General features: G+C 44.7%; 1 protein-coding gene across 1 annotated transcript in view; it reads left to right on the plus strand.

Annotated features, from left to right (window-relative positions):
• Positions 1–1,180: 1,180 nt before the first annotated feature.
• The window catches only part of TMEM178B (transmembrane protein 178B), a 407,211-nt gene continuing 394,879 nt past the window's right edge, over positions 1,181–13,512 (plus strand). The window contains exon 1 of the mRNA XM_527984.9: positions 1,181–1,809. Coding sequence (XP_527984.2) covers positions 1,428–1,809 — 382 coding nt within the window. The 5' untranslated portion in view covers positions 1,181–1,427. The remainder of the gene's footprint in view (positions 1,810–13,512) is intronic.

Here is a 13,512-nt window from a genome sequence, read left to right on the forward strand (position 1 = left end):
GAGTGAGCCGGCATCTCGGCGCCCGGGTGGGCTGCGAAGAAAATGGTGCAATCTGAGAGCGACTGAGCCCAGCTGGGCAGAGCAGACGGGGTGCCAGAGTGCCAAGGGCTCAGGTGGCTGGAGAAAGGGGCGGATTGTTTGGAGGGGCCGGGACCGGGGTTTTCTTCGGTGCCTGCGGCATTTTCTTTGCACCTGGGCGGCAGGCTCCCGGGGCTCCCGGGTGCCAGATGAAGTGAGGCGGAGGCGTCGCGGGAGAGCCGGAGGCGTCGCGGGAGAGCCGGAGGCGTCGCGGGAGAGCCGGGTCCGGAGGCGGCCGGGTGGACACTCCAGGCAGAAGACGGCGCTGGGAAGAGCTGCGTGACGCTCGGGGGCTGGCGGCTGGGCCGGCAGCGCGCCGTGGCGGCGTGACCTGTCCATGGTGTTGAAGGCGCGGTGGGCCGAGCCCCTAGCGCCGCGCGCAGTGAGCGCTGCCTGGTGCGCCCTCCGCCGCGCAGCCCGCCCCTCGCGTCCGCCAGCAGCCGCCCAGTCTCCGCAGACCCCAGGCCGGGTCTCGTCCGGTAACGCCGCCCGGGTGAACACGCTGTCGGCCCGAGGGGCCGTCTGAATGGCGATGCCAGAGGCAGGGCACCGGGGAGCTCGCGGGGAAAGGTCGGCCGAGAGCGTGCGTCCGCGGGGAGTGCGCCTCTGAGCGCAGCACGCGGGTCAGAAGGAGCAACCGACCTGCTGGTGACCAGAGAACGGAGATTTTAAGAGGACCCTACCCAAAGAGGAAGAACATTTCTGGGTGCGCGCCCCAGGTCTTTGCTTGCAGACGGGCAGGGGGAGAGGCTCTGAGCCAGAGACCTAGGAGGGACTCCGAGAAGCCGGCCCCAGCACCTGGAGGTTTCTTTCGCCCGCCGGCCGCATCCGGGGCGTTCTACTTCACCCGGTGGTCCAGTGGCGCCTCCTGACAGCACCCCCCGTCCCCCTCAGAGAGACAGGCGAGTTCTGTCCCGTCACCATCCTGCACAAAGAAGCCCCACCGCAGCCGAGGACACTTGGCATTTAGTTTCCGGCCCGAGGGCAGCGGCGCCCGAAGCCGGGCTGGGAGCCGAGGCGGCTGCTTCGGGGCAGTCGCTTCCTGCGGGGCGGGGAGGGGGCGGGAGGCGGCCGCGCTGGGTTCGCCGCCGCCGGAGGCTGCACCTGCCTCAGAGGATGCCCAGGAACCCGCGGGAGCCTCTCCGGATCAGAACTTTTTAGGCCGCCCGCCCCCATCCCCGCAGTCCCCGGGCTGTGCTCCGGTAGGCGGGGGCCGAGAGGGCGCCGCGGCGCGAGTCCCTTTCCTGCCCCCTCCCCCAGCTCGGCCGCCCGCCGCTTTGTTCCGGGTGCGGCGAGGGAAGGCGAGGCTGCGGCGGATCATGCCCATGGTGTAGCCGCCAAGCGGAGGCATGGCTGCCGGAAGGTTACTGCTCTACACTGGCCTCTCGCTAGCGCTCTGCGCCCTCGGCATGCTGGCCGTGGCCATCTGCTCGGACCACTGGTACGAGACGGACGCCAGGAAGCACAGGGACAGGTGCAAGGCCTTCAACACCCGCCGGGTCGACCCCGGCTTCATTTACAACAATAACAACAACTTGCCGCTCCGGGCGAGCCGCTCGCGCCTGGACCGCTGGGAGGGCAAACTCCTCCGGGCCCGGAATCGCCGGCAGCTGTTCGCCATGAGCCCCGCGGACGAGTGCAGCCGGCAGTACAACTCCACCAACATGGGCCTCTGGAGGAAGTGCCACCGGCAGGGCTTCGACCCCGAGATCGCCGCCCTCATTCGGAAAGGTAAGCGCCGGGCGCAAGGCGTGGCGCTGCGGAGAGCCCGGCGCCTTTAGGCCCCGCAGCCCCTCGCGTCTCCTTCCCAGGCCACAGGCTATCAGGTCTCTGGGTTCCAGGCGGTCCGGTTATCCAGGCCTGGCTGAGCCTCGGGGCCAGGACTTGCCTCCCAATAGCTGTTAATGAAGCTTGGTACAGGCTTAACTCTCTCCCCTGCCTCTCCTTTCGCGCGTCTCTGTCGGGATTCGAGTGGAACCTCATGGTCCAGGGTTCTTATCCAGGATAATGCTTCATCAGCCTCTGAGAAGAAGGGAATCTGGAACGTTGTTTGTGGTCTTAAAGGAAGCCCTTTAGGAGTCATGTGTCAGGGGTAGACAGGTCCCTAATTTTTGTTGAACTGATTTAATCAAGGAAAATTGGGGGAAACATTTCACAGAGAAGGCCTTATTCATACCAGAAACGTTTGCTGAGCGCTATACTATACCAGATATGGTGTAGGCACTGGTCATATAAACATCAATAAATCACAGCCCCTGTCCTGTAAGCAGCTCCAAGCCAGCTGACCAGCAGCATCATATCACAATTCTTTATGTCTCCTTCTGAAACAGTGGTTGACTGTAGTGACTTCTGTGCATCGAATATCAACAAGGTCTAATAAGTAAAAAAAAAAAAAAATAGTTCTTTCAGTAACATCAAAGTGGGCATGTCAGAGAAAAAAAAATAAGATTTTCAGAAAATGTATATAAAAATTCCCAAAGTGTACGTCAAAACACAAAACAAGCTGCATTTGCTAATGATAAAAATTTATTTGATACTTTAATATGATCACATTACTTAAAAAATTCTGCTTATCTGATGGAATTTGTAAACCTTGTGTGATTTATACTTTGGAAACCATCCTGTTGTCAACCCACTGGAATATTGCTTGAATGTGTATTAAAACTGCTCTGGAGAAAGGAATATGTTCTCTTCTATGGTAGCTACATCCTAGGAAGATGTGCAGATTTTATGAGTCTGGTTTTTTTCCCCTTGTGTTTCATTCTCTTTAACTATTAAATGGTGATGTCAAGGTGACAAAGATACTATTATTTGCAAAGTTTTTAAGGCCAAGATATAAAAGCAGTTCTTAGTGTCTCATTATAATGCTGTGAGGTTTGCTGCTGTATTAAAATAATATTTATGAGAACTGATGTTCTTTGATGGATACAAGTGTGCAATTGATCAGAAAAAATTGTTAATTTGCAAAAAAGTCAAGTGTTTAAGAATGACAAGCAGTGGGTCTGGTCTAGGTGGCCAGCTCAGATTTAGGTGAGGTGGCTTCAGAGACAGAATCTATCTGTTTGTTTTGTAGCTTCTTTAGAATGACTAGGGATTTTAGCTGATTTTGTCATTGGTGTGTTAATACAACCAATATCCCATTTGCTTCACAATTGGGTTCTTATTGGAACCAGGTGACCCATTTGGAGCACTACCACTTTGTAAAGATGTACAGAATATTAGGGGAGTCCAGAAGAGACCAACTTGGGTTTGGCTGCCAAGGCAGGAAAACAAGAGGGCCTAGAATAGTTTTTGACAATGAGTGACCTTATAACAGTGTTGAGATTCTCAGATTTATAAAGTGTTATTTTATCCATGATTTTCTGCTTTCTTTAAAATTGAAATGAGAGGAAGTTAGCTGAAATGTGAGGGAGAATTCATGTTAATAATGAACAGCAAACACTGGGAGAATTTGTTGAAGGATATTCTTACTTTTCCTTCCTTGAGTGCCTTCTAGAATAAGAGAGGTATCCCTTCTTGTGTTGGTTAACCCCACTTAGAGAAAGGGGGATGGAATTCATGGTTTCTGGCGGTTCCATTCAGAGCTTTGATTCCCTGTTGCTCTGCTTGGCAGTCTGACTAGAAAGGTTGACTTGGTCTGTGCACCGGAGGGGTTGGTTGCCATAGTGACATGTTCTTCCGGTGAAGCTGGAAACAGAGACAGGGAAAGGGATAGGGGAAGAATGTACAACATTTTGATTTTGTATCGACTGATTTTTAATTGCAGCAACAGAAAATGGACATGGCACAGCAGGGGTATTGAATACACTGATACCTAGAGTTGGCAGGGCATTGTATTTCACTTGAACTAATGGAAATGGTGTTCCCCATCGCCCAAAATACAGCAATCACTGTCAGCGGCAAGCACCCGCTTACCATGGCTGTTTCTGTCCATTTGACATTCTTGTTAGGTATTATTGAGATAGATGACATGCCAACCTTACAAATCTTGAGAGAGTTAAGGTCACTATCTTCATTTTTAACCTCAAAACACACTCTTTGAAAACCAGATCTTCCTTTTCTGAGCAGCAATAGACACATTTTGGAAATAAGTGCATGTTATATTAGTAGAATTCACAAGCAATTCCAATAACATATAGAACACAATTTTTACACTTAGTGTTCCTCTTAGATGGGCAGATTTTATAAGGAAGTTAAAAAGAGAAACTGATATCCCTATATTTAAATGAGACATTTTAGAAAAAGATGTTTATCTCACATTATTCATTAGAAACCGCAAAAGAGATCTCAGACCTCTGTCTTCTTTGAAATATCTACTTTGATTAAAATTCTGGAAGATATGTAATGGGCAAGGGAAAAAGAAAACCAGAGAAAAGACTTTAAAATCTGTTAATATGTAGGAAAATTAGAGACTTATCTAAATGATCTAAAGAACTTAGTTATTTGTTAAATCGATGTTCATTACATTAGAAAGTGCTATTTGTGCATTTCAACATAAAACCACATAATTAATAAGAAAACGAACATCAAATCTATGTCTGATTTGAAGGTAAAGTCCTCTGGATTCATATTCATTCTGAAATCCATTCCCCTCCAGGACCTTCTGTCATGCTGTACCCACACGTATGCATTTCTCATCACTGTGTATTCATTTGTTTGCATTATTAAACTGTAAGTTCCTAGAGGTCAGGAAAGACCATCATTTGTTAAATACATTCACCAGATGCTTGGTATTTGGGAAATATTTCATACAAATTAGGTTCACAGAAATGTATCCATCCGAGCTTATTCTAATTATAGAAACACTTGTGTGAGAATTTAAGTAAAAAATTAGAAAATCGTGATTGGAAAATATGAAACAGTGTGGCTGTCAGGCCCGGTTGATATTGCAACAAATGCTACATAATCTATGAAGGGACGATTTCTTGAGCTTTGCCAAAGAATAAGGAAAACAGACAATTCTGTTTTGGATAACATGTCACTAAGCAGACACATATCACTTGTGGACATTATTTTTTATGATGGATAAGGTTTTAATTATTTCCTTCTTGGGGGTAAGATTGGATATAGGGTACAGCAAGGGTAGATTACCCTGAATTCCCATTTGTTGGCATCCATGACAAGTCTTAAATCAGGTCCTTTTGTCTTCTTGCTTTTAAATCTCATCCATGTCTCCCTAGTAAGTGACTGCAGGCACTGGGGACAGATCAGTGACAAGATCAGTTTCTGAAATCCAAGAGACTTCCAGACCCTTAGGAGGAGGAGTTATAGGTAGGATTTTGTTCTAGGGAACTCTAAGGGGAAAATTATATTATTTGGTTTGTACTAAAATATTATATTGATATAGTTTGAAATAAGTAGAACTTCAACTGATACTCTAAGAACTTTTTATTATTTGAAAATTGGCCTTATAATAGACTTTGACTTAAAGAGTTCCCATAATCACAGAGTGGTTGTCAATACTCCAAAAGTAATTTTAAGAAAACATTCACATATTTAAAAATTAATAATGGGATCAGCAAATATTTACTACACATGTATTGTGTTATGGGCACACATTGCTAGGATGAAGAAATGCATAAGATCTGGTCCTCAGAATTTGCATAGTCTGTTAGTGTCAGAGAAAATAGGTTACAACTACAGGATGATGAGAGCAGCAACAGAAACAGATGCAGAGGAACACAGAGAAAGTGATGGTGGATTGTGTCGGCAGTAGCGGGAGGTAGGCAGGAGGAGGTTAGGGAAAGTTGTCCTGAGGAAATGAAATCTGAACAAGATGTTTGATAAGGTTTGGAGGTGGATGTGGAGGAAGGATATTTCAGGCAATGGGCCAGCATATGCACAGCCATAGAGGTGTGGAACAGCAGTTTGGCCTTGTGAGTGTTGATTTCTGGGGCAAGGAGAAGGAGCAGACCAGGAGCTGGAGAGCAGCCATGGACCAAGTCAGGGAGCTCGTATATCAAATCCCCTACAGCTATGCTGCCCAGTTGGGGAGCCACAACCCACATGTGGCTGTTGAAGTTAACAATAACCAAAGTTAAATAAAATAGGCTGGGCACAGTGGTTCACGCCTGTAATCCCAGCACTTTGGGAGGCCGAGGCAGGTGAATCACTTGAGGTCAGGAGTTCGAGACCAGCCTCGCCAACATGGTGAAACCCCATCTCTAGTAAAAATACAAAAATTAGCTGGGCATGGTGGTGTGTGTCTGTAATGCCAGCTACTCAGGAGGCTGAGGCAGGAGAATCGCTTGAACCTACGAGGTAGAGGTTGCAGTGATCTGGTATCATGCCATTGCACTCCAGCCTGGGTGACAGAGCGAGACTCTGTCTCAAAAAACAAACAAACAAAAATTATTTCCTTAGTTATATTGGCCACATTTCAAATGTTCAGTAGCCGTATGTGCCTACTGGCTATTGTATGGGACAGTGCAGATTACAGTGAACATTCCCACCATCGGAGAAAATTCTGTTGGACAGCGCCACGCAGAGCCTATAGCCTCTAAAAGAACCAAGCACATAACTTTGTTTCACATGAGTATAATTCCATGATAACTTGGGTTTAAATTTAAGTATATCATTCTACACTTTAAGAAACTTTGCTACTTGAATATATTGGGCAGAAGGCTTTAGTTCATGGTCAATTATGGTAAATCTATATTTTAATTTTCTATCATCAACTCACAGAATTCTCACAAGCTTCTCCCTTCTTCCCTCCTGCCCTCTCCATCTCCATTAAACATCACTTGCAAAGTTGGTGGGGTGGGAAAGAGATTAATGATAATTATAGCCAATCTTGATGACAGGTCTTTCCTAAAAGTTTTATATGTATTAGCTAATTTATTGTTCATAATAACCCTAGGAAGTAAAAGTATTATTTTAAATTCTCATCCTAAAGTTGAGGGAACTGAGGCACAGAAAGGTCAGATAACTTGTGAATTCTCACAGTTAGTTAGGAAACAAAGGTGTCAGAATTTGAATTCTGGCTCCGGATGTGGGAACTCACCCACCACACTCTACCATCATCTTAGAATCTATCGGGGCAGGAGTGAGGTGGAGAAGAAACTGGGATATTGATTCCACAAATTGAGAATAAAAAGGAAATACTACTCTTGGAATCTCAATTCTAAATTGAAGTAATGAGAGTGGCTCACACACCCTGTTTTGAAGCTCACTGACCAAAGTGCATACACATTTTGTCATATAACTTTTGCTTATTTACTTCGCTTGCTGTGGTAGATGCTGAAATTATAGACATGAAGGACACATTCATTCATTCAACAAGTATTTATTGAGGGCCTTTGGGCTGTGCATCAGGTACAGTGTTGGACCAAATGGAGAAGCTTACATTCCAGAGGGGAGAGACAGACAATAAATAAATACTCACAGCTGGGCACGGTGGCGCACGCCTGTAATCCCAGAATTTTGGGAGGCTGAGGAGGGCGGATTACGAGGTCAAGAGATTGAGACCATCCTGGCCAACATGGTTGAAACCCTGTGTCTACAGAAAATACAAAAATTAGCTGGGTGTGGTGGCGCATGCCTGTAATCCCAGCTACTCGAGAGGCTGAGGCAGGAGAATGGCTTGAATCCAGGAAGCGGAGGTTGCAGTGAGCCGAGATCGTGCTACTGCACCCCAGCCTGGGTGATAGAGCGAGACTCCATCTGAAAAAAAATACTCGTAGAGTAAAAATAATATCTAATATATGAATTGTGTAATATAGCACAGGGTAATGGGCACCATGAAGGTCTGCCCTTACGAAGCGCAAAGGGGAAGAATGACAAGTAAGGCAAAAATGAAATGCAGTCATGTGCCCCGTAACATTTTGGTTAAAGACAGACTGCAGTGGTCTCATAAGGTTATCATGGAGCTGAAAAATTCTTATGGCCTAATGACATCATAGATGTCACAGTGCAGCAACCCATTACTCCTGTGTTTGGGTTGAGGCTGGTGTAAACAAAGCTACTGCACTGCCGGCGGTATAGAAGTCTAGCACAAACAATTATGTACAGTATGTAATACTTGATAATAAAATGACTGTTACCGGTTTATATATTTACTATGCTATACTTCTAATCATTGTTTTAGAGTGTACTCCTTCTGCTTATAAAAAAAAGTTAACTGTAAAACAGCCCCAGGCGGGTCCTTCAGGAGGGATTCCAGAAGAAGGCATTGTTATCATAGGAGGTGACAGCTCCATGTGCGCCATTGCCCCTGAAGACTTTCCAGTGGGCTAAGATGTGGAGGTGGAAGACAGCGAGATTGATGATCCCAACCCTCTGCAGGCTTAGGCTAATGTGTGTGTGTGTGTCTTAGTTTTTAACAAAAACGTTTCAAAAGTTGAAAAATAAAAAATTTTATAAACAGAAAAAAGCTTATAGGATAAGGATATAAAGAAAGAGGCTGGGTGCAGTGGCTCACACCTGTAATCCCAGCACTTTGGAGGTTGAGGTGGGCAGATCACCTGAGGTCAGGAGTTCGAAACCAGCCTGGCCAACATGGTGAAACCCCGTCTCTACTAAAAATACAAAAAATTAACCAGGCATGGTGGCACATGCCTGTAATCCCAGCTACTTGGGAGGCTGAGGCAGGAGAATTGCTTGAACTTGGGAGGTGGAGGTTGTAGTGAGCTGAGATTGCGCCATTGCGCTCCAGCCTGGGTAACAATAGTGAAACTCCATCTCAAAAAAAGAAAAAAAAAAGAAAGAAAATATTTCATACAGTTGTAAAGTTAAAAGAATTAAAAAGTATATAAAGTAAAAAACTACAGTGAGCTGAGGTTATTGTTGAAGAAAGAAAAATATTTTGTATACGTTTGGTGTAGCCTAAGTGTACAGTATTTATAAGGTCTACAGTAATGTCCTAGGACCTCACTTTCACTCGCCACTCACCTCTCACTCACTGACTCACCCAAAGCAACTCCCAGTTTTCTAAGCTGCATTCATGGTAAGAGTCTCCACAGGTGTATCATTTTTTGTCTTCTCTACTGCATTTCGACTGCATCTTTCCTATGTTTAGAAACACAAATACTTAGCATTGTGTTATAATTGCCTACAGTATTCAGTACAGTAACATGCTGTTCAGGTTTATAGCCTTGGAGCAATAGGCTATACCACATAACCTTGGTGTGTACTAGGCTACACCATCTAGGTTGTGGAAGTACACTCTGATGTCTGCATGACGACAAAATCGCCTAACGATGCATTTCTCAGAACATATCCCTGTTGTTCAGTGACATGTGACTGTAGTTCCATACAAGGAGGCTTTGGGTGTTGCAGGGAAAAGAGGTGGTAAACCTAATATAGACTGGAGTTCAGGAGGTTTCATTAGCTGAGGGGCCTCCACAGGCTCTTTCTTTCTGCATTCTTTATTGAATTCCTAGAGGGCAGGAACTGTTTAATGTCTAAAACACACTTGGGGTCCTGTACTTAGTAGGTTCTGAAAAACTGTTTGCTGATTAAAAAACTTAAGACATACTCACCTTCAAAGAAACACATGCAAACATCCATAGTCTTGTATACATTATGTGCACCTCCTTGCATATACGCCATGTGTATGCCCATATGTAATAAATAAACACTCATAGTCTCACCTCTCCTCCTCAATCATCCTAAAACTCAGCTAACCAGTGAGAGTCAATGATTCAAGAAGAAAACCTGTGACTTACTGGGCAAATGAATGGATGGAGTAAAGAGATGTGTTTTGAGCACCTGCTGTGTGCAGAGCTCTTTGCTACGTGTGGAGGGAGAACAAAAAGGCATGGTTGGTTCCTGTCCTAAGGGAGCTTACACTCCAGCTCATGGTTTCCCAAGTTCATTGTCATGTGCAGTGGTATCAGGTGCTTCCTCAGGAGGTCTTACCTGCATCAATTGGATAAGGAATCAACTAGTCAGGGAATGCAGGAGTGAGCTCTTTTTATTGAGTCAACAAAGTCTAGAGCCTCTTTTTCTGTTGAAGAGGTCAGTTTATTTATTCTTTTACTGTAGGGTCAATTAGAGGATCAATACTGTATATTCCACTTCGGATTGTCAGTTGAAAACATTTCCCCCTCTTTGCTATTAGTAAGTAATCCTAGGCCTTCAGGCAGAATGCTAAACACACTCTGGGTTAGTTTGACCCATCATACACAGACACGCACACCTCCCCCCACACACATCTAGATGTTAGATGTTACAATCACAAGCGTCTATTTAGATGCAGATATGTTTGTAACTTACTACTCCCAAACAATCCACAGAGAGAGGAGGAAGGGTGTGACTTGGTGAATGAATAGATGGAAAAATCATCCTAATGTCTTGATTGCTGTTTTCGAGAGAATTCATATATTCTTTTATATGACTTATTTTCTCATATGTAAAATAATGTGTTTAGATTCTATAAACTCCAAGCCCTTTCATACTTTTACATTTGATGAGAAATTTAGATTTAGGTGTCAAAGAGTAGATAATAGGTACATGGTTGAGGGAGGGTGACAAGAGGGGCAAGGCAAAAGTTGATGGGGGGTGGGAAGAGAAAGAGGGAGGGAGAGAGAGAGAGAGACAGACAGACAGACAGACAGATGTGAGAGACAAAGCAATTTCTAAAGAGATCACCCTGGGTTCTAGTTTGCAATAGGAATAGCTAATTTCTTACCGCTCTAAAAACATGTAATAAAAACGAACTTTTCCTCTTTCAAATGGCTTGAAATGTGATTTGCAGTTCAGGGTTTAAAATGAAAAACCTAAGAGAAAGGTGATGACAGATGCACAACACTGTCAATGTACTTAATGCCACTGGACTTTAAAAGTGGTTAAAATGGTAAATTACCCCCAGGAAAAAAAAATACATTTAAACACTCAACAGAGAAAGGAACTGGATTCTGTTTAGTGTGTGGAATACTTCGTAGCCAAGGCTCTTCATTCATTCAGCAGAATTTTTTTTTTTTTTTGAGACAGAGTCTCGCTCTTGTTGCCCAGGCTATGTAGCTGGGATTACAGGCACATGCCGCCATGCCTGGCTAATTTTTGTATTTTTAGTAGAGATGGGGCTTTGCCATTTTGGCCAGGCTGGTCTCGAACTCCTGACCTCAGGTGATATGCCTGCCTCGGCCTCCAAAAGTGCTGGGATTACAGGTATAAGCCACCACGCCCAGCCTATTCAGCACATTTATTGAGCACCTACTATGTATTAGGCACAGCTAAAGTATGCTTGGGATGCAGAAGTTAGTAAAACATGAAATTCCTGCCCTCGTAGGGCTTACAGCTAAACATTTTTGAGCCTTAGATTTTTTTTGCTTTTTCTGAACAGAGCTTTTAAGGAGTACCAATATATAAAACAAGGAAAACTAATGAATACATCCCTTGGGCCATTTAAAAATCATTGAATGGTGAAGAACATTTCACTGAACTTATTTTAAAAATGTCTATTAAGCACCAACAATGCCAGGCACATTACTTGAGGTGAAAGATTTTGAGTGAAATCTGTTGTTTCTGTCCTCATGGAGCTAAAAAGTGAGGAGATAGGTAAACTCACAAGTACGAGCCCCCTGGTTGGTTCTATGGGAGATTTCTGTGCTGGGAGCCTGGATGGCTGGGCCCCATCTGGGAGCCGTCAGCGCATGTTTTGCAGAAAAGCGGACATGTGATCCTAAGATGTTCTTAGAGAGAGATTTGTGGATTGATAAGGTGGAATCTCAGCCTCCCTTTAAAGTTATGAGCCCTGACTAGGTAATGCTTGTCTAGTCTCCCTGCCACCCCTGCTTGTCCCCCAGATGCCTGTCCTTCTCCTAAAAGGCAGCCATTGCTGCCCAAATTTTATAAATCATATCATATCAGAGATCGTATATTCATGATGTTTAAAAACAGCAAGTATAAATATAAGCCGGGCAGCGAACAGGTGATTCAAAGATGAAAAAAGTTTATTGTTTTGTAATTTTTTTTTTTTGTTTGAGACCGAGTCTTACTCTATTGCCCAGGCTTGAGTGCAATGGCACGATCTCGGCTCACCGCAACCTCCGCCTCCCAGGTTCAAGTGATTCTGCTGCCTCAGCTTTCTGAGTAGCTGGGATTACAGGTGCGCACTGCCACATCACGATCTCGGCTCACTGCAGTCTCTGCCTCCCAGGTTCAAGTGATTTTCCTGCCTCAGCCTGCTGAGTAGCTGGGATTACAGGCACCTGTCAGCACTCTCGGCTAATTTGTATTTTTTTTTTTTTTTTTTTTTTTTTAGTAGAGATGGGGTTTCACCATGTTGGCCAGGCTGGTCTCGAATTCCTGATCTCAGGTGATCCACCAGCCTCAGCCTCCCAAAGTGCTGGGATTACAGGTGTGAGCCACCATGCCTGGCCTATTTTTTGTAAATTTGTATGCACAGAGATGGCATTTAAATGACCTTCCAGGAGTCACTAGGATTCAACTACAGGTGATGTTTCGTCTGAGTAGAAGCTGCTGTGAGCATTCACAGAAGTTTGACAGATTTGCTGCTTTTATGGGAGACTGCAGTATCTGAATTATTTCAATTGATTTTTTTTTGGCGTCAAAGTATTTTGCCAAGAAAAGGCAATTTACTTTATATTAGGTCATCGTCATGCATTTATATCATTTCCTGCTTTTTAAAATGCCCTGCTGTTCTATATTCTGGAGCTCACTCTGTTGGACACTTTATTTGCTCTGGAGTCCCTCTCATTCAGTTTTGCCCTCAATTTCTCTTCATCTTTATAATAGTGATTCTATTTAGGCAATGCAGCTCCATTTCCCCAAGGGCCTGGAGTATTCGCAGGCCTGGATGGGCTAGGGTTGTTTTTACCTGAAAGAAGCTCCATGCTCAGGCGATGCTGCCTGCTCACTGGCACAACACTGGAGAGAGGTGAGGTACTCTCTCATGAGGTTGAAGATGTGCGTGCCTGTGGCCCAGCCCTTCCACTTATGAGCACGTGAAGCCCATCCAAGAATGTCCATGGCACCACTGTTTGTGACGGTATCACAAAATAAACAAAAGATGTAAATGTTCATTAATAAGATAATGATGTATGGTATATTCATACAATAGAAATGTTCATGGTATATTTGAAATACATGTATTCATATTAATTATTATTATTTTTTGAGACCGAGTCTTACCCTGTCGCTCAGGCTGGAGTGCAGTGGTGTGATCTTGGCTCACTGCAACCTCCATCTCCTGGGTTCAGATGATTCTTGTGCCTCAGCCTGCTGAGTAGCTGGGACTACAGGCGCCTGCCACCACTGCTGGCTAATTTTTATACAGCAGGGATGGGGTTTCACCATGTTGGCCAGGCTGGTCTCGAACTCTTGACCTCAAGTGATCCGCCTGCCTTGGGCCTTCCAAAGTGCTGGGATTACAGGCATGAGCCATCATGCCTGATCCAATTAATATTAATATTAAAACATGTATTTCAAATATACTGTAATCATTTCTATTGTATAACACATGTATGTTAA

This window comes from Pan troglodytes, chromosome 6, assembly GCF_028858775.2.
Source record: "Pan troglodytes isolate AG18354 chromosome 6, NHGRI_mPanTro3-v2.0_pri, whole genome shotgun sequence".
Classification (NCBI taxonomy): domain Eukaryota; kingdom Metazoa; phylum Chordata; class Mammalia; order Primates; family Hominidae; genus Pan; species Pan troglodytes.